At 34.6% G+C, this 22,209-nt stretch overlaps 1 protein-coding gene across 1 annotated transcript; it reads right to left on the bottom strand.

Annotated features, from left to right (window-relative positions):
- Positions 1–1,570: 1,570 nt before the first annotated feature.
- LOC148917406 (cyclic nucleotide-gated ion channel 1-like) lies at positions 1,571–17,247 on the bottom strand. The gene is made up of 9 exons (XM_089052431.1): positions 17,002–17,247; positions 16,308–16,746; positions 12,748–12,954; positions 4,302–4,588; positions 3,900–4,011; positions 3,004–3,264; positions 2,507–2,884; positions 2,069–2,428; positions 1,571–1,972 (listed from the first exon to the last, which is right to left on the bottom strand). Exons 1-9 carry the CDS (start codon positions 17,043–17,045, stop codon positions 1,571–1,573), a joined length of 2,490 nt encoding a protein of 829 aa, XP_088908557.1. The 5' UTR covers positions 17,046–17,247.
- Between the last annotated feature and the right edge of the window lie 4,962 nt (positions 17,248–22,209).

Raw genomic sequence — 22,209 nt, 5'->3', positions numbered from 1 at the left:
CCGTTGACAAATATATTTTAATCATGCGCGACGAAGAATTTTGTTGCGCAAAATGTGTATCGTGACGAATTGTTTCGTCGAAATTTGTATGTGCGACGAATTATCTCGCCGAAATTTGTATGCGCGACTTTTTGTCGTGCAAAGACTACGTCTTGCGACGAATATTATTTCGTCGCGCAAAGTTCATGTATCTCGCACGACGGAAGACTCCGTTGCGCATTGTTTTTGCGACGACCAGTTTTTCGTCGCGCAAATATTTGTGCGACGGACATTAGGGTCGTCCCAAATGTTTTTTTTAACGAAGTTGTAATACGTCGCACTGTTTTGCGCGACGAATGATATTTGTTCGTCGCGCAAATCCTTTCTTCACGAACTTTGCGCAGCGGATGTGCGCGACGAAACTTCTGTCGCGCATAATTATGTGTGACTAAAATCATTTTTGCGCGACGAAGATCCCTTCGTCGCGCAAAGCCTAAAATGTAGTAGTGATAAAGAGAACATTATATAAATCAAATAAGTAATATCATTGTCTATTATTAACTAGCTATTTACCTTTATTGCCCTTTCCGTTGTATTAAAGAACATTATATAAATCAAATAGGTAATATCATGGAAGGTGAGAATCAAATTATTATTCTTTTATATGTCTTCTAAATTTAGAGGAGCTTACTTTCTTAGGTATAGTCTCCATGCACAACTTCTTGAAATGCGACTTGGATTTAGAGCTGATGCTCTTCATGTCTGTGGCATAGAGAACAAGGGCTTGAACATCATCAAGGGCCTCAACAGACTCATCGTTTATGGGATTTGCATCACCAGAGGAGGTCCACGATAGCGCAACTAAAAGGTTCCCTCCATAAAAATCTCCTGCGCCTAGTTCCGATGAAGAATCATCTGCCTTCTTAATGGTTACACGTCCGTGCGCGATGAAAAGCATCTTTTCAAGTGTTTTTTCAATAATGTTTTGTCCACGAGTATACTTCTCGGGCTTAAGCTTCTCAGAGATTTCTCTCAAAACTCCTTCGTCCATGTCTTTAAGTAGTGGCACCTGGTATTAGATACAATATTATTTGAGAAAACTAACCAACAATTAAAAATCTAATATCTATCATTGAGAGAAGCTTACTTTCTTAAGTATAGTCACCATGCACAACTTCTTATAAATCGACTTGGGTTTAGAGCTGATGCTCTCAATGCCTGTGGCATTGAGAACAAGGGCATGAACATCATCAATGGCCTGAACAGACTCGTTTATTATGGGTTTCGCATCACCAGAAGAGGTCCACAATGGCGCAACTAGAAGTTCCTCTCCATAAAAATCTCCTGCGCCTAATGGCCGCATAGAATGAGTTGGATTTACAATCGTTACATGTCCGTCCAAGATGAAAAGCATCTTTTCAAATGCTTTATCCTTTTCAATAATGATGTCTCCACGAGTATACTTCTCGGGCTTCAGCTTCTCAGAGATTTCTCTCAGAACTCCTCCGTCCATGTCTTTAAGTACTGGCACCTGGTATTAGATATAATATTATTTGAGAAAACTAACCAACAATTAAAAATCTAATATCTATCATTGAGAGGAGCTTACTTTCTTAAGTATAGTCACCATGCACAACTTCTTATAAATCGACTTGGGTTTAGAGCTGATGCTCTCAATGCCTGTGGCATTAAGAACAAGGGCATGAACATCATCAATGGCCTGAACAGACTCGTTTATTATGGGTTTCGCATCACCAGAAGAGGTCCACAATGGCGCAACTAGAAGTTCCTCTCCATAAAAATCTCCTGCGCCTAATGGCCGCATAGAATGAGTTGGATTTACAATCGTTACATGTCCGTCCAAGATGAAAAGCATCTTTTCAAATGCTTTATCCTTTTCAATAATGATGTCTCCACGAGTATACTTCTCGGGCTTCAGCTTCTCAGAGATTTCTCTCAGAACTCCTCCGTCCATGTCTTTAAGTACTGGCACCTGGTATTAGATACAATATTATTTGAGAAAACTAACCAACAATTAAAAATCTAATATCTATCATTGAGAGGAGCTTACTTTCTTAAGTATAGTCACCATGCACAACTTCTTATAAATCGACTTGGGTTTAGAGCTGATGCTCTCAATGTCTGTGGCATTGAGAACAAGGGCATGAACATCATCAATGGCCTGAACAAACTCGTTTATTATGGGTTTCGCATCACCAGAAGAGGTCCACAATGGCGCAACTAGAAGTTCCTCTCCATAAAAATCTCCTGCGCCTAGTTCCGATGAAGAATCATCTGCCTTTTTAATGGTTACACGTCCGTGCGCGATGAAAAGCATCTTTTCAAGTGTTTTTTCAATAATGTTTTGTCCACGAGTATACTTCTCGGGCTTAAGCTTCTCAGAGATTTCTCTCAAAACTCCTTCGTCCATGTCTTTAAGTAGTGGCACCTGGTATTAGATACAATATTATTTGAGAAAACTAACCAACAATTAAAAATCTAATATCTGTCATTGAGAGGAGCTCACTTTCTTAAGTTTAGTCACCATGCACAACTTCTTATAAATCGACTTGGGTTTAGAGCTGATGCTCTCCATGTCTGTGGCATTGAGAACAAGGGCTTGAACATCATCAATGGCCTGAACAGACTCGTTTATTATGGGTTTTGCATCACTAGAGGAGGTCCATAAAGCAGATAACGGAAGTTTCTCTCCATTAAAATTTCCTGGGCCTAGTTCCGATCGAGATTTATCTGCCTTTTCAATGGTTACATGTCCGTCCACGATGAAAAACATCTTTTCGAGTGTTTTTTCAATAATGTTTTCTCCACAAGTATACTTCTCGGGCTTAAGCTTCTCAGAGATTTCTCTCAAAACTCCTTCGTCCATGTCTTTAAGTAGTGGCACCTGGTATTAGATACAATATTATTTGAGAAAACTAACCAACAATTAAAAATCTAATATATATCATTGGATACGAATGATGGTGGTGAAAAATTAAATATGATGCGTTTGGATGAACCTACCTTCCTCAGCCTACTCAACGGGCTGCAACTGTTGATTTCTTCTTTGGAAAGAATAGAGAGGATTTCCCTCTCCACATCAAAATCCAAGTTTTCTTCAAGGTCCCTTATAATCTCTTTCATGATCTTCTGCTTTTTAATAAGGGGGATGCCATGGTGAGATAACCATTTTTCTACTTCTTGGTCACTTTCTTCAATCTTCTTGTGAAGTTTATTCTTGCGTCTCTGCTCTTCTAAGCTTTGAGTATTAATAAGCACATAGGTCTGTTTCATAACAACGATGTACAGTTCATTAATTCTAATTTATAATTGTTATAGAAAATTATATATATCTATATCTATATATATAAAGCAAAATGTAGAGAATTAATGGATCAATCCCAACAAAATTTTTATTTTAAAAAAAAAAAAGGAGCATATAATGGTAAAACATTCAAAATACTATAAATTGCCCTTAGTTAATGAATTTATTAAGCATTGAAACTTTTAATTAAATAAGAATAATATAGTACAGTAATTTTTCATATTAAAAAATTTAAAATAAAAACCAAAATAAGAAAATGGAGTCCTATTTTCGTGGAACACAACTTCTCTTTCTTTTCCTTTTTTTTTGTGAGACTCTCTTTCTTAATTTTGAATAAAATAAAAAATCAATTGGCACACACGTACAGTCCCTTCTATTGAGACTTTCTCATATATATATATATATATATATATAATGCGAATAGGTCCCATAAGAATTTCCTTCAATTGAAGCTTTCTTTTATATATATATATATATATATATATATAGAAAGAGAGAGAGAGAGAGAGAGAGAGAGAGAGAGAGAGAGAGAAAAAAAAAATCAAATCAGGAGCTTTAAGCTTAAAGGAGAACATTTTATGTACACCGCACCAACCTGCAAATTTCCAATGAGATATACAAATAGTATCAAGCCGATTATAGATATAAAAGCAACAAAGGCGATTTCCCATGTATGGAAACTCGGTTGGAGATTTGAAGCAAGAGAACTGCAAACATGAAATGGATCAGATTACATAATATATACAAATCTCAACTTAATTATAAAGATAATATGTTCAATGTATTCTCTCTAGTTAAAAAACAGCATCAGTGTATACGTTGGGTCTCATAACCTACACAAACAAGATATAAAATTACAACCATCCTATAGAAAGAAAGAAAAAAGTTAATTGACATGTAGATTACTATATACTTTTTTTTTTTTTGTAACAAATCCTCTAGATTGCAAATTTAGATTTTTATTTATTTGTAATTATAACTCAATACAGGTACAAACCTCAAATTTCGCAGGCCCCAACAAAAACTGTTCAAAAACTTCAGGGGATAGTCTGTTGACCACAATGCACCCGACTGAAGGACATTTTGGTATATACCAAACTCAAAGCGAGTTGCATTTGGTGGATCTATAGGGCATAAATTATTTAGAGCTGTAATATTTCTCCACGTTTGGTGATCATGACAATCCAATGTAGTAGCGCCACATCCATTTCCATGTCCACAGGCATATTCCCAGCATCTTATTAGTTGTTGAGCAGCAAAGAAGTACCAAAAAGCACCAAGCACCTAAAGAAACTGTTAATGTATGGTTTTTACTATTTTCTTTTGGCTTCCCTTGACAACTTTGTAATAGGATGTGTAATGTAATTTATCAAGCTCAAGTCTAGATTAGGGAAAACTTTTATTGGTGCTCTTCTCTAATCTCTGCTCTATGGTGGCTCAAGCAATTTGACAAAGGTATTGAGCATTGCATATCATTACATTAAACAGTCTTCATAAAATGATGACTAGTCATCCGTTTCTCAGATGACTAGTCATCCTTGTTTCCAATGGATAACAAACTGTTTTGTCCTTTTATTCTTTCTCTCTCTCAGCTGCCAAGTGGGTTGTCTGACCTAAGGAATTCGTTGGACATTAAAAGCCATGAGATTTCTCATTTGGCTGTTGTCTCTTTTGGGGAGGAAGTTTTGGAAAGATTGGCTTGCGATCTTTCTCTTCTTCTTCCTCAAGAGAAAACCAAATATTTCATCTATGAGTTTTTCCAATTAATATCTTTTTGAAAAACTGCTTTTGAAACCCGAAATCTGCATCTAGCTACTTAAATCATCTTTCATTTATATCTAGGTCAGATTCAAGATTGATTTCTTCAAGAGTATGGTTTCTTGAAGAAATTGGTCTTTCTCCTTTGAATCCAAATTGGTTTCGGTTTGTGTTGGAGCTTGCAAGCTAGTGCCATGGGATGAACGAGCTGGAGAAGGAGCTGCCATTGCCATGAAGAACTGAGCTTCAAGCTTTGCTAAGTTGGAGAAGAAGATTGCACAAAGGAGGTATAGCTCATCTTCCTAAATAGATCTAGGTTTTTCTTGAGCTTGCTTGTGTTCCTTTGTAAGAATCTTTTTCTACTTAGTGGATTGCCTGGTCGGTTGATGACCCCCAGTTTTTCCCAATGGTGGGTTTCTGGGTAAACAGTTTCTGGTTTCCAACTCAGTAAATTTTCTGGGTTTGTGTTCTTGACAGTTGACTAGTCATCTGGGTTTGTGCAGTTGACTAGTCATCTTTTTCTGCTGTTTGGTGTTTGCTTGATTCTGCTGTTTGGTCTTCACACACTTTCACCATAGTTGTTGCTAGCACATGGGATGCCTAGATTGACGGGTCCTTCTGAGTGCCTAGGTTGTCACTAGTAATTCTCTAGGCTTGCAGGTACATCTTGGTGTGCTCTGTGTATGTTATTGTTTGGTATAATTCATATATGACAGTTGACTAGTCATAAGAGTATTTGGTCAAGGTCTAGAGTGTGTGAAGTTTGCTGCGTTCTTGGTTGAATATCTTTTAAATTTACCCCTCGTCACCTAAGTACCAATTTCAATTGGTATCAGAGCACCAGCTCTTAATATAAATAGAGAGATCCTTTGGGTGCTAATTGGTATTAGGTTTGCAAACATAAAAATGGACCAAATTGCTCATTGCATTCATGATGAGCTTGCCTTGTTTGTTCAGAAATATAGAAGGGTTGTCAAAGGTAAAACCAAAGTCACTAGGAATTGTCAAAATCTTCTTAGCTCGTCTACATGTGTGTCTCAAGACAATGTTTTTAAGGAGATGAATTTTTTGGACTCTTATGGCTTTAGGGAGGACAAAAGTTTGAAGGGTCTTGTAAAGTGCTATCTATGTGGTGGTGCTGGTCACACTGATGTGGAATGTGCAAATAACCACATGATAGAGTCTAATGGGAGAGATGAGTCAATTAGTGCACAATGGAGTGATAGTGATAGTGTTGATTCCAATAACTATATCACTTCATCTTTTGAAGAGACAAATAATTTTGCCCTTGTTGGTTCTGTTCATAACTCTAGCATTGCTAGAGTTCATGTAGTTAAGGAAGGAAAATCTGATTCAAAAAATGAATCTGTGTCTGGAGATGATAGGCAGGATGACCAGTCATACAGAAACAGGATGACCAGTCATACCTGGGTATGTGTGAAAAGTATGATGTCCTTTTTACTGAAACTTCCAAGCTTAAGGAAAGAAATTTCCTACTTGAAAGGAAGGTAAAGAACCTGGAAATTCTTAATTGCACTTTTAAAGAAGCAAATAATGAATTGAGTGAAAATATTGAGACCTTGAAGAGTGAAAAGGATTCATTGATTGTCATTAAAAATGACATTTCAAACCAATTGAATGTGCTCAAGGAAAACAACTTGGTTTTCCATGCCTCCAACAAGAATTTGTTGACTCAGATAAATGAGGCAAATGACATGGTGATCAAGCTTACCATAGGGGCTAAAAAGGTGGATAAAATGTTGAATATGGGTAAGGTTCATGGAGACAAAATTGCTTTTGGTTATGGTTGTTCTAGTTCATATGCCCCTCCTCATTTGACCACATTTGTCAAGGAGTCAAATACAAAGTTTGATGTTTTAGAGCCAACTAGGACTCAAAGATTCATTCCTACTTGTTACCATTGTGGTGTGAAAGGTCATATTCGACCTAGGTGTAATGCTCTAAGGAATGTGTCTAGAGCAACCGATGCAAATGACTTTAAGAACCATATTTCATCTCTTAAAACATGTGAGCTTGCAAAATCTGTTATTTGTACAAGAGATAAACATTTTTCACTTGCAAAATTTGGTTTTCAACAACCAAAAAGGTTCATTCCTATATGCCATCATTGTGGCACATTAGGACACATTAGACCAAAGTGTTTTGAGTTTAGGAATTTTGAGAAAAAGCCTTTTGTTCATTTCAAGAAAGTAAATGACAACTCACTTCAAACTCAAGTGAATGATCTTCTTTATAAAGCTGTCAAAATTCCTAAGGTGATCTCTATGCCTCATAAAGTCTCAAAAGTGAAGCAAGTTTGGATCAAGAAGGAAGACCATGTTCTTCCTCATGTTGGTGACTAGTTTCTTTATCTTATGTATCTAGACCATTCTCTTGTTTGTGGTTGCTTCATGGAGTCTAGATACCCTGTCATGCACATGCATCTTACTTCTTCTTTTTTATTTTTTATATATTTATTTCATTTTTGTTTTAGAAAGATGTGGTCATTGTGTGCATGTCTTTTAGTCATCTCCCTCACAATCCTTTGAATCTTGAGTCCAACTAAATTCCATGCTTTATGTAAGAACTTGGTGACATTTGACTAATTGACTTAAGACATTTTCTTGCACAAGAGATCTTAGTAATTGCCTTGCCTTGCAATTTGTGTCTATTGAGAAGCAACTAGCTATTTTTTTATTTTTATTTTTTCTTCTTCAACCGCTAGATACTTGAAGGTATTGATTTCCTTCTATTGGGTTGTGCAAAATGGATTAACTTGTATTTTCAATTTCATGTGCTCATAATATGAATTTCCATTTTGTTTGTGTTAATAAATTGCATGTAAGCTCTCTTCTCTCAAGATGCATGATTCTTATGAGTGGAAGTCTTTTCATGATGTTGTAGGTGTGAAAGAGTTATCCCCATTCTTGTCTACAATTTTGAGCATTTTTTGTTGAATATACTTGGGTTGCATGATATGCTTTGAGCTATCTATAAAGTGTCTAAGATCACTTGTAGTTGTCTCTCTACCTTGATCTTTTGATCCATTTGGAAATCAAAATGCAAATAAATTGTTGGAGTAAAAGCCTTGGAAAAGCAATGTCCACAAATATAGAAAAAGCATTTTCGGACAAGCAAGTGTGCTATACTTCATTTTTTATAAAAAGGTAAAAGCGCTTGGAAGAGCATTGTACATCATCAAATAGAAAAGCAAAATTGTACAAGCAAGTGTGCTATGCCTTTCTAAAATATTGATAAATGTCAACTTTTGGATCACATTTCTTGGTAGGGTTTATGCCTTGATTTCTAGAACTTATATTAGATTTGATGCTTGGAAAGTCTCATGCAACTCTTGGAAATCATTATTGAAGCTCATATTGAATTAGACCTCATTTTCCCAAACTCCTTACTCTAAGCTTCATGAGAAGTTCTAACTTATGTGTCTCATTGATTTTGGGAATTGAGTGCATATATTGCCTTGGCAATAGATTAACAATTTCCTATTTGTGTTTTTCCAAATAACCTAAGCACATGTTATGGAGATGCATGTTATTCTATTGCATGTCGTTTTTCTAATTCAAATTCTAGTTGCTTCCATCTCAATATGGCTTATTATGCTTGGATATCTCTTTGTATGCTATGTCTTGGGTCAATGTGTTTCATGCTAGCTTTCTGAAATCATTTCTGCCTCGCATGACTAGTCATCCAATCTAGCATTCTTTGTGTCTCACTGATTCATTATTGGTTGCATTTTTGTTGTGTTATTTGTTGTGCTTAAAGGGGCTCTACACTTTATGTCATTCAAGCTCTTTTCTTTTGATGTGGTTTGGACTGTGTTGAGTCTTATTGTATGCATTTGTGAGCATACTTTGGAGTCATTGACTACTTGGTAGTCTCTCTTGTATCTATTTGGCTGTGATAGTCCATACTTTGCTTTAGTGAAGCTTCTTCATTGACATGTCATGGGTTTGGTCACACATTTGAGAAATCTGTGAGTTTGCTTGTTTAAGTAATGTTGGTGTTTGTCTTCTGAGCCCATATGACTAGTCATATATACTAGTCATTGGTCACTGGTATTGGTTTGGTCTTAAGGTATTTAGTCCTTCTTGGATTTGACCCATGTTACCATATGTGACCTGGTTGTCTCTCTTATGGGTTCCTTAAGTCACTTTTGAGTAGTCTTCTATTGATGTTGTTGCTTTATGTAACTCGAATGATGATTGTCTTGGCTGCAATCTCATGTTTGCATTTATAGGTCTATTGCACTTTGTGATTTTTCCATGAAAGGGAGCTTGTCATTTGCTTGTCCTTGGAACACTTTGTAATGTTATGAACTGCTTACATCTTGTTAGGATTGATCTCGGCATAGGCCTTTAATTCTTTTCTTTTTTAATTCATGTGCTTGAAGACTTGGTCTAGACAATGATTGCTGAACATCCCTGGTCACTTGATATGTTTGCTAGTGCTTCTCTGTGTATTAGCAAAGTCCTTCATCTTCTATAAGGTCGATACTAAACATGATGCTTATTGTGATTACTGCTCTGGTTGACTAGTCACTATATGCATACGCTGATTGTGGTTGACTAGTCATCATGATCTATTTTCGTTTCTGACCGTGTATCTGGTCTTGTCTCTTATTGTTTAGCTATGTCTCTGGCCATCAAGTCATGCTGTATGCTTAATAGGGATCTTGTGCCTTTTGGTGAAATTAATTTTCACTCTCTAAGAACTAAGACCATTGGTTATGACACAAAGCACAAAGGCTCACTTGTCTTCTCCTTGTCTCATTTACACCTTCTGTTTCAACACTGGTACTGTGTTTATGTGTGGTCGTGTTTGGATGATGCCACTTTGGTCTATGACCAGTCACCTTAATAAGTTGGTCTTGAAATCCTTACGAGTTTGCTGTGCTATATGAGTTTTGGATTGTTGGCTAATTTATTTTGTTGGGGGAGTTTCTTTGAGATGCATGTGTTTTGGCAACATTCTTGCTGATTCTTTTTATCATTTTCATACATCAATGTTGCCTTTCTAAGCCTTATCTTGATTGATTTGCTCTCTTTTATTCTTGGCTGTGTCTATGAGGTTGTTGGTCTTTTGATGCCACCTTAAATTTGGACATGCGTGACTAGTCCGTTTCACTAGTCCACTCTCTTCTTCTTGTGCTTTTTGGAAGCTATGTTGTGTTTTTGGACAACCTAGAGACTTATGTCTTGTGTTCTTTCTCGCATGTCCTCAATCTTGAGCAAAAATTTAGGGTTCATCTTGCTTGGTGCTTTCTTCAAATTGACAATGATTGATGCCTTAAATTTTGAAACCTTAGTACTTTGTCTTGATTTTGTACTATGGTGTGTAAAGAAAAATTCATTGGTTGTCCCTTGTTTTGATAAATATGTTGCTGAAACTCTATCTTTTTAAGGGAGTTTCTTTATGTGTAATGTGTACACATTGAAATTAAATTCAGCCACTTGATTTTAATTGCTTTAGGTATGATTCCTTGCAACTTATGCTCCATTTCTTATTCTCTTTAGCCTGATGCACTTTTGTGTTTGTTGGCTATTTATGGAAAGTTCGCTTAATGAGTACGTCAAAGGTTAATTCCTTTATGCTATATGATACTCAGGGGGAGTATGTTTTCTAAATGGGGTGTTTTTGCTTTAGGGGGAGTTTCTATTTGTGTAGTGGTTTTAATCTTGTACCCTCCGCAGGTCGGTAGGGGAGTTATTTTGTAATCACATTGTGATTAGTCTGTGCATTTTGATAGGGGGAGTTGTTCTGTCCTGTTTTGAACAACTAGTATTTGACTAGTCATAAATCTATGTTCTGTACTGTTTTAAACAACTGTTATTTGACTAGTCATCAATCTAAGTTATTTGCTGTTAACCTTGTTCATATATGCCTATCACTCTGTGGTTACTTTTGTATGTTGTTTCTATCTCTCTGCCTTTTTGCACTTTCCTTATCAACAAGGGGGAGAACACTCTCAACCCCACATTGCACATTGTTTTAAAATTTCTGTGATAATATGCTTGTTTTTGTGCCGGGAAGATTGGTTGTTCTTGCAGGTATCTTCATTTCATCATCTCCTTAGTCTCGGTTTTGGGTTGAGTGTTCCTAGAGAGTGTGTTGTCAAGGAAAGCCAAAAAGGGGGAGATTGTTAATGTATGGTTTTTACTATTTTCTTTTGGCTTCCCTTGACAACTTTGTAATAGGATGTGTAATGTAATTTATCAAGCTCAAGTCTAGATTAGGAAAACTTTTATTGGTGCTCTTCTCTAATCTCTGCTCTATGGTGGCTCAAGCAATTTGACAAAGGTATTGAGCATTGCATATCATTACATTAAACAGTCTTCATAAAATGATGACTAGTCATCCGTTTCTCAGATGACTAGTCATCCTTGTTTCCAGCTGGATAACAAACTGTTTTGTCCTTTTATTCTTTCTCTCTCTCAGCTGCCAAGTGGGTTGTCTGACCTAAGGAATTCGTTGGACATTAAAAGCCATGAGATTTCTCATTTGGCTGTTGTCTCTTTTGGGGAGGAAGTTTTGGAAAGATTGGCTTGCGATCTTTCTCTTCTTCTTCCTCAAGAGAAAACCAAATATTTCATCTATGAGTTTTTCCAATTAATATCTTTTTGAAAAACTGCTTTTTGAAACCCGAAATCTGCATCTAGCTACTTAAATCATCTTTCATTTATATCTAGGTCAGATTCAAGATTGATTTCTTCAAGAGTATGGTTTCTTGAAGAAATTGGTCTTTCTCCTTTGAATCCAAATTGGTTTCGGTTTGTGTTGGAGCTTGCAAGCTAGTGCCATGGGATGAACGAGCTGGAGAAGGAGCTGCCATTGCCATGAAGAACTGAGCTTCAAGCTTTGCTAAGTTGGAGAAGAAGATTGCACAAAGGAGGTATAGCTCATCTTCCTAAATAGATCTAGGTTTTTCTTGAGCTTGCTTGTGTTCCTTTGTAAGAATCTTTTTCTACTTAGTGGATTGCCTGGTCGGTTGATGACCCCCAGTTTTTCCCAATGGTGGGTTTCTGGGTAAACAGTTTCTGGTTTCCAACTCTGTAAATTTTCTGGGTTTGTGTTCTTGACAGTTGACTAGTCATCTGGGTTTGTGCAGTTGACTAGTCATCTTTTTCTGCTGTTTGGTGTTTGCTTGATTCTGCTGTTTGGTCTTCACACACTTTCACCATAGTTGTTGCTAGCACATGGGATGCCTAGATTGACGGGTCCTTCTGAGTGCCTAGGTTGTCACTAGTAATTCTCTAGGCTTGCAGGTACATCTTGGTGTGCTCTGTGTATGTTATTGTTTGGTATAATTCATATATGACAGTTGACTAGTCATAAGAGTATTTGGTCAAGGTCTAGAGTGTGTGAAGTTTGCTGCGTTCTTGGTTGAATATCTTTTAAATTTACCCCTCGTCACCTAAGTACCAATTTCAGAAACCAACAAGCTTATTAGATTGAACTTTTTAGAAAATTTTAAATGACGGTAATAAGTTTTCATAAAAAGAAAATTTCAAATTTGTTACAAAATTGATGCTGACAACTTTTGTGGATATTTGCCTCAAAATATTGGTTCTCACACAAGTTCCTAGAACTGTTATTGTGTTTGCAAGTACAACTATTAAAGAAAATGAACTTTTTAAAATTAAATAAATTATGATAAAAGTGAAACTTACATGACTAGCCAGAATGTATAGGAAAAAATTGAGTAAACCTTTAACCCATAATGGGATTTGTCCTTTGAAAGGTTTTTTAGCTTTCTTGCATGATAGGTAGATGCGAAAAACTCGTGGTAAATATTGTCCCATAACAAGAAAGTTTATAATATGCATCCCGAAAGATCCTGAGAGCCTCCTCTTTGGAAAGAGAATGACAATTGCCACCTGGACACATTGCAATGTTAATATTGACTACTAAACAAGATATCGTGAGACAAAAATATTAAATTAGGGTAATGCTAGGGATACTAAATTTGTGTATCAAGTGACATGGAAATTGGATTCCAAATCATATCATGGCAATGCCATATCATCGCTTAATGATATGGATTTATTAATTAGTTCAAAAGTCATACCTGTTTTAGGGGAAAAGTTGATGTAGATCCGAATTCCCATTGAGGAGTTTGGTTCAATACTCGGATTTGGAGACTTTGATTAAAGTCCTTTAGCTTTTGTGTCACATAGTATTACATTCCTTTTAAAATATTTTCTGATGCACTTGTTTTTAAAAAAAATTATGTTTTGTTCCAATGTTTTGTAGGTAACATACAATTTTATTTGTCTATTTTTGTATCTAACTTATAGGTAATCTTCTAATGTATGTTCCTAACTTTTAGGTAACATGATTTGTCACTACATTTTTTACATGGCTAACAATAATATTATTTACCTGGATGTTATGTACATAATTTCATGTGGGTACTTATCTGATCGATTGGTATAATATGTGAATCTTTACTTTTCATTGATTAAATTTTATTTTATCCATATATTAGGAATATTATCAAGGAAATATTTCAAAATTTAAATTACGAAATTCAATTAAAAAGAAATAATGCTTTAAACTTAGATTTTCAATGTGTTTACTTATTTAACACAAAGAGTAAAATCGACACAACAAAATAAATAATAAATGTCAAAGGACCTACATCTAAAACTAAAAACGTGTAGACTAAACCTAAAGACAGCTAATTGTTTTCGACCTATATCTAAGAAGCCCAAAAATAGTTCCTAATTGACAAGAACCTACTGCACTACAGTACCCTTTTCTTCGCCAGGATGTCTACCTTTCGTCAACCAAATCAATCTTCCAATACTTTTCTCAGTTTTACAAATTCACTCAAACATGAATGGGTAAAACATATAGATTTATAGGTTAATATCAATTTAGTATCCTAAACTTTCACCCTTAAGGCATGTTTGCCTTCGCACTCGTAATTTTAATAGTTATGTACTCTAATCTTATTAATTTTTTGCAATTTGGTTCCAACATTAACTTTACCATCAAAATTTATTTAAATTGCCTACATGTCAAGGGTAGGTCCCACCTATTCACTTCTTTTGTTGCCAGTTAAAGGGTATTTTCGGGCAATTGATGTCATCTTGCTCAAACCCATTTGACACAAAAAAAAATCCCACCCAAACCCATTTGAGATCAATTGTCCAAAATACGCCTCAATTAGCATTGAAAGAAGTGAATAAGTGAGACACAAACCAGCCATGTGGGTTAACAGAAATTTCGCTAGTGAAGTTAATGGTTGAACCAGATTGCAAAAAATTAATAAGATTAAGATACATAATTGTTAAAATTGAGAGTGCATCAACAAACATGCCTTAGGGGTTAAAGTTTAGCATTCTAATTGAAATTAACCCTAGATTTATTTGGTTGAAATCAAAATAGCATAGATGACGCCTAGTCTTCATGATACATGTATTCTTCTTCGATTCAATCAAACGTAGTTATAATGTTATCTAATTTGGTTGAAATGGTTATAGACACCGAAGTGTTGTTCATTTGGTTTTCGTATCATTATAAATAAGAGAGTTTCACTAAAACACCCAAAATGAGGGCCGAAATTATAAAAAAAAACCCAACACCCAAAACACTTTATAAACACACCCAAAACCCATCATTACACACACTCAAAACTCATTTATAAACACACCCATAAAATATACAATTGTTGATTTTGAGTGTGTTTCTATGTTTAAATAGTATTTGGATTTTTTTTATAAATACATGTCTAGGATTGAGTTTATTTATAAATTTGTATATAAAATAATCTAGGTTTAATTACACTAATGCGGCCTAAAACTTGAGTCAAATCTCACTTTGCCCTCCGAAACTCAAAATGACCCATTTTCATTCCTTGACTGAGATTCGGTGACCCACTTTGCCCCCTGTCATCAATTCTATCTAAAAATCTGTTAACTTTGATGACATAGCAAGTAGAGCTCACTTCCACATAGATAAAAAATAATTAAATATTTTAATAATTAAAAATAATAATAATAACATTAAAAAACTACATTAAAAAAACCAAAAAATTTACCAAATTGATAACACAATCTACCTCACTCCATCCCCAATTCCCCCAGCCTCAACCCAAAAGGCAAAAGGCAATTATATGCATCGTTGTCTCTCTCGCTATCTACTATTTGATGGCTGTGAACATAACCCAATAGTGAACAATGAATAGATTGATCGACCTGCCATTTGCAATTTGTAATTATGTGTATTGTCGCCACCTTGGGGCAAGTCGTCCCTAAACGTTGACGCTGGAGTGCAGCGATGGGAGGATGGTGTTGACGAAGAGAAGGGACTGAGAGAAGGAAAGAGTGGTTCGGGGGAGGGGCAGATCTGTGGTGGTTGGTTTGAGGTTGGGAGGGGTAGGGCCCGGCTATGTGAAGATTGGGAGGACGAGGGAAGGGGGTGGTGAGGGCAGATGGGTTTATTTGATTTTTTTTATATATTTTTTGTTACTTTTAAAATTTTATTTTGTTTTTATGTAGTTTTTTAATATTTATATTTTTAATTATTAGAATTTCTTAATTATATTTTTATCTATATGGAGGCGAGCTTCACTTGTCACATCATCAAAGTTAATAAATTTTTGAATGGAGTTGACGGCAAAAGGCAAGGTAGATCATAAAACCTAAATCAATGGATGAAAGTTGGTCATTTTAAGTTTAGAGCGCAAAATGAGATTTAACCGAAATCTTTTTAGTTGGTAAAACAATGAACCTTTTTCTTTTATTGAATTTTGTGGTTGCTCTTGCTCTTCTGGTGAATTATAAAAAATCTTTTTGACTTTTAACACAAATTAATTAAGAAAACCATGTCATCAGAGTTTTCTTAAACTTGATGACGTGGCATGTACCAGGTTATTTTGGGATCCAAATTTTTTGTGTCCCTACCATTATTAAGTGAACTAATATTAAGATGTTGTCCTGTCCTAATTTCAAACATGTCATTTATTTAGTCAGTAGCATCATAGAGTCAGTCTTGTTGTGATTGTTTTCAGCCACTATATCTGGAGCAAAATCTCCTATGCTTTTATAGTGAAATTAATATATATATATATATATATATAAGAATAACTATATATATATATATCACTGCATGCAAATAAAAATAGTGAGATTTATGACCAAAAGAAAAAACTAAAACAGTGAGATTGGAAAAGCAATTAAATACTCGATCTAGAGTCTAGATATGAAAGGGCCTTTCTTCATACCTGTGGAAGAGGAAGAATAGCTAAAATGTCAACTATGATGGACGACTTCCATATCTCCTCTTTTATACTTGGTATTAGATTTTCCTTCCGATGAAGTTCAGTTACTTCAGGTAATAAATCACAAAAGCTTTTGATGGGTGATTCCATTAACTTGCAGGAGCATTTTCCGTGAAGAAATTGCTTGATCGAAGGTGCACAATGTTCAAATCTACAAATTTGCAGAATAATTCTGCCTACATAAAATAGATCAGTGAACGATCGCAAGACGAGAGCGATAATCTTTATGGTGTTGTCCAACCTCAGACACTTCAAATCTTGGTTGAGGAGAGGAATGTAGAGGAACAAAGGATCCAGGAAAACGCCAAACACACATGATGTTATAAATATTTTAGTCAACCAGGCTGCAAGTTTTGATTCTTTCGCATTTGGATAATCTGTTCTGCTGACCAAGATACAAAGAACATAAAATTACGCATATAGGATAGAGTTAAAGATTTATACAATTATTAACACTATTATTAAAATGTTGCGGCAGCCGCGGCGACTTTACATTATTGTTTGTAAAAAGGTGATAGAATTTTATTAGATCAATAAGAATATAATTAAAAACATTTATTTTAAATAATAAAAATAAATAAATAAGTTGAATTTGGTGCATGCATTGTGAAATTTGTACGTATATATAGAAACTAACCTTGCAGCTTCAGCTTTCTCTACATCACCGGGATTGGAAGCCATGCAAAACTCTAAACTTTATTTTTTGGTCTTTTTTTCTTTTTCCAGAAATTGAATCTGATCTTGCTAGTGGAATTTGCAAATGATGGAGCAAACCCCTTTTAAATCTCAAATTTTATACAACTGAAGTCAAGTTTATGAGAATCGTAGATATATGGAGATGCTGTTTGGTTTCTGTGGACTCATTTCTGCCACGTTTTGAATCTTCTTGAATGCACCTGGGCTCCATGGGCATGAAAAGGAGAGCCCTTTATTGGGCAGCAAGTGAGTGAGCACTCGTCCAAGTTGTCCTGAATGTATTATTTGTTTGAGGAATTAATGCAGGTACGAAATCTTCTTGAATGCACCTGGGCTCCATGGGCATGAACAAGAGAGCCCTTTTTGTGAGCAATTCGTGCAAGTTGTCCTGAATGTATTATTTATTGTGGAATTAATGCAGGTACGAAATAAGGGAAAATGAATTTCCATGGATAAAGTTTTCATGGTTAGGGGAGCAAGTAATGATATGTCCTTCCTAATGACACATTGTGGGGTTGATTACAAATTTTATTTATGAATTGTTTATTTTTCAAGTATCTAATTATAGATTACTTTTATTTAAAAAAATTAGACAAATTAAAAACTATTAAGATATCTAATTTTAATCAACAAATTAGATAAATATGGTGTTTCATGAAAACACTAAAATGACAACCATTTGATTAAGTGTTCAATTAATTTTCGAATTCAAGTAATTTTTTGCTAGGATGAGGTTTGGATTACTTGAATACAATGAGAAGTGGGTTTATTTGAGGGATCCCTCAATAGAGGCGATTGTAAACAATAATTGTGGCTAAAAATTGTGCTGCATTAATTCAAGAAAACCAAACAAGATGAAGATGAAGATGGCGACTCCCATTTGTTTTCTGAAGTGAAACATCTCTAATACATGAATTTCAATGCATTCACAAAAATGCATACTTGTGAATTTCAATAAGATATTAGATAAATTCAATATATGTAAATGGATCTATGCGTGACTTTCATGAGATTCAGTACATTTAGTTTCAAAGGTTTGTGCAATTATCCTTCCGATTAGGATCATGTTTGAATTTGAAGCGACTAGCGCTCAACATAGTATGAACTTTGGAGCACAAATATCACATAACTATTGATTTAGAAAGGTAAATTTGCATCAATACCACATGGACTCATATTGTGTCTTAATAATTTATTTCTTTTGGAGATGGGACTCATAAAGACTGACTTGTACTCAACTCCAATAAGCTCGTATTGTGTCTTAATCTCAAATTTCTTTTGATGAACTTTTATGGATTTAATCAGTGTTTACATTTTTTAAAATTTGTTTTTACAAACATTTTTCACTTAAAAATTGTAAATTATTTTCATTTAAAAAGTTATAAATTATAAAAATATAATTGTATTGATTATAAAATACAAAAAAAAAAAGAAGAGAGTTTGCATATAGGGTTAATTTTAGTTTAGTACCTTGCAGTTTTTCACCTTTCCGACTAAGAAAAAAGAGAGTTTTTGCTTTTTCAGGGGAGGTGTCCTTGGTTATACATCTAGTGCAAGGTGTGTAAATTAGAGATTAAAAAGGTTAGTTGCGGAATTAATGCAGGCATGATTGAGAAAATGAATTTCCATGGATAAAGTCTTCACTGTTGGCCCTTCTTAATAATGACACATTGTGGGTTGATTGCAAATTTTATTTGAACGATATCAATTGTTTATTATTCAAACTTTTAATCAGAGATCATTTTTATAAAATAAAAAAATTAGATAAATTAAAAATCATTAAGATATTTAGTTGTAAACAACAAAATAGACGAATATTGTGCTTTAAGAAAATGCTAAAATGATAACCATATAATGAAGTGGTCAAATAATTTGAGTGTCGCTAAATGAACCACGAAATTAACTAAGTACGCCCTACTACCAAACTATTTATTGAATTACTAATTTACCCTAATATATAATGACCAAAAAGGATATATTAAATTATGTAACAAATATAATTTTAAAAGGTACACTCTACTCACTGTATTCAACCATAATCACCAACGTGAGGGGAAGTGTTGGCGTGACTTGTGACTTTCTTTCCTTGCACACCAAGGATTCCCATTATAATTGTAATTGATTTACTTTAATTTCCTAATATAAATAGAAATAAGAATTTATTATTTACTTGGCTACTAAGGCTCTATTATATTATAAATATGACCTCCTACAAGAAGCAGAATGTACAAAATATTATCACAAACAAATATTCTCATATTAGATTTTATATTTTAGCAATATAAACTCGAAACCCCAACTTCAACTAACTTATGATCCAAAATTTATCACAATAAATAAAGACACCTAAAATAGTGTGAAATAATAAGTTGGGGTGTGAAATAAGGGAAAATGAATTTCCATAGATAAGGTGGACCTTTTGAGCAGTAATTATATGATATGTATGCCCTTCATAATGACACTTTGTGGAATACACTACAAATTGTACTCAACGATCTCAATCGTCTAGTTTTGAAGTCTTTAATCACATATCTTCTTTACAACAAATTAGATAAATTAAAAATCATTTATATATCTAGTTTTTTATCGAAGATAGAAAGATTTATTAAATGTGAATAGAACAGTTTACATCGCGGGTAAGGCAATTAAACAGCCATTCAGGACACACAATATCTCAGCTATGCCTGCCACCATTACGAGAGACATGAGCTACCACTTTATGAGCAGCTTGGTTACAAATCCTTGGAGCATCATAAACTCCACTTGGTCAGTATGTTGAATCAAACATTGAATATCGAATAGAATACCTTCAATCTCCAAATCCACGCACCCTCCTTGATTAGCATTTTAATCAGACTGAGGGAATTCGATTCCATAGCCACCTTAACAAAACCAAACTCCATGCCTCGGGTTAAAGCCTCTCGTATCGCCTCAGCCTCCGCCATTAAAGCAGAGACACAACACATGCCCCCATAGCCTCCCGCACTAATGAAACATTTTATGTCATCTCTTAATTAGCACCCACCCCATCCCTCCTCTTCTTGTTTCCATGCCCCATCGCAATTAAGCTTAACCAGACCCGGAGGAAGGTTGGACCAAACAGAGCCAGCCTCACCAGTAGGTCAAAGGTCACACCCTGCCGTTGCACTTGAGTGTGCTCTACTGCTTGCACCTCATTGAACTCATCCACCTGTTTCAACAATAAGGCCACCGTCTCACAAGGTTCTACCAATACCCCATTAAAGACCAAGGCATTCCGACACTTCCAAATTCTCCATAACACAAAAGCCACCAGTTGCAAAACTTCCTCCACCCGCCCTTGCTTTTCATACAGAGCCAGTAACGCCATCCAGCATGCCAAAAAATCTTCGTATCCTAGTGTCCTGACATCAAGTTGTAGGGGACTCGCAAACCACATTGCTCAGGCAAAATCACAATGGAAAAACAAGTGTTCTTGCATTTCATCCTCATGATCACATAATACACATCCAATGTCCACTTGCACCCGTCTCTTTTTCAGATGATATCGCACAGCCAGAGCATTCCGGCAAGCCTTCCAAATAAACGTGCGGAGCTTAGAAGGGATGCACAACCGCTAGAGCATTTATATATCTAGTTGTGAACAACAAAATAGATAAATATAGTATTGTAAGAAAACACTAAAGGGGTGAATCCAATTCATACTTATAAAGACTTTTTGCAATTAATTGATTTTCATAGAGTCTTAGATATTTTCATAGAGTTCATAAAAGTCACTAGTAAACTGACAAGCCTTTTGATATTAACAATTAGCCTTAAAGTATGCAAAAATCATTCATTTAATAAGCTTTTTAAAAGAAATTAACTTTTTGGATATCACCAAATTTTTAAAGACTTTTTAAAAATCACAACTATATACCACCAAACTTTTAAATACTTTTAAGAGCATCCACAATGGGCTCCCTAAACCACCTCCTTAGATAAATTTTAGGGAGGAATTGAAAAAAAAAAAAAAAAAACTCCAAACATGCTCCCTATCCACCTCCTAAAATAAGGAGACTTCTAGGAGCTCCTAAATCTAATAAGAGATAAAGAACTCTCAGTGGCTCTTTATAATTTAATGTTGCTTTATTTCATGAGTATTTTAAACCTTTAATTAATGCTAACTATTTTTTATATATAGAGATGAACCAATTAAAAAAGAGTTATAACATTTATGACTCTCTAAACCAAAGAGTATGATTGGAGTTAAAATTTTATATAGAGCTTCTACGATAGCTTTTATATGTTTTTAGCTAAATTTTAACTAATAAATAGAGAGCATGATTGTAGATGCTCTAACTTCTTTATAAAAATCACAATTGAATACCACTAAACTTTTAATTACTTATTTTTTCTTTTTAAAATACTATTTAAAAGTCACAGTTGAATATCTCCAGACTTTTTAACTCTATAAAAGTATTTAAAATTTAAAATTAAATACAACCCTTAAAATGATTGAGTGGTCAATAATTTCGAATTCAATTAATTTTCTAGTTAGAACGATGTTTGAAGTAATACATACAAAATAGACAATTTGAATCATGAAAAAACAATGTAGATTGACCCACATTATACTGACGCAAAACAATAAGATTGGGGGGAAAAAAAACTGTAGTTATCAACTATGACGTATGAATCGCATATAAATTTTTAAAAAAAAACTATGACGTATGAATAGTTATCAACTATGACGTATGAATAGTTTTCAATTATGACGTATGACTGCCATGTGACCAATATTTGCCGTATAAGTAGATACGTGACTCATTAGGGTTGAAATTTGATCAACCTTGTTGCCACTGGTTTTTTTTTTTTTTTCATATACTCTTCCTTCCATCCTACTACTTTGGAGTAACCAAAAAAAATTAATGACTGAAAAAAATGATAATTAACCTCACGTGTAACATGCAAAAATTGCTATTTACTTAAGGGAGTTGATTTTCTCACTCATCTTATGTTCACTTACACTCTCTTTATTGGAAATTATATGTCCCTACTCATCTTTTGTCCACTTAAAAAAGTATTTTTTTTAAAAAGGAATGTTAAAGCATCTCCAACAGCCTTTTCAACAACTATGGAATTCTAAAATAGATGAGTCACATAAGAAAAACTTTCTCCAATAGCCACT

This window comes from Prunus mume, linkage group LG5 (genome assembly GCF_029339155.1).
Source record: "Prunus mume cultivar Tortuosa linkage group LG5, ASM2933915v1, whole genome shotgun sequence".
In the NCBI taxonomy this organism is placed as follows: domain Eukaryota; kingdom Viridiplantae; phylum Streptophyta; class Magnoliopsida; order Rosales; family Rosaceae; genus Prunus; species Prunus mume.
The sequence above is the reverse complement of the archived record's forward strand: the minus strand, read 5'-3'. Positions and strand labels throughout refer to the sequence as shown.

Coding starts and splice junctions, on each gene's coding strand:
- LOC148917406 (XM_089052431.1), bottom strand. CDS start 17,045: ATGGCTTCCAATCCCGGTGATGTAGAGAAAGCTGAAGCTGCAAG. Junction 4,589..12,747: donor TATACATTCTGGCTAGTCAT/GTAAGTTTCACT, acceptor CAGTTTCTTTAG/GTGCTTGGTGCTTTTTGGTA. Junction 4,012..4,301: donor TGGGGCCTGCGAAATTTGAG/GTTTGTACCTGT, acceptor TCATGTTTGCAG/TTCTCTTGCTTCAAATCTCC.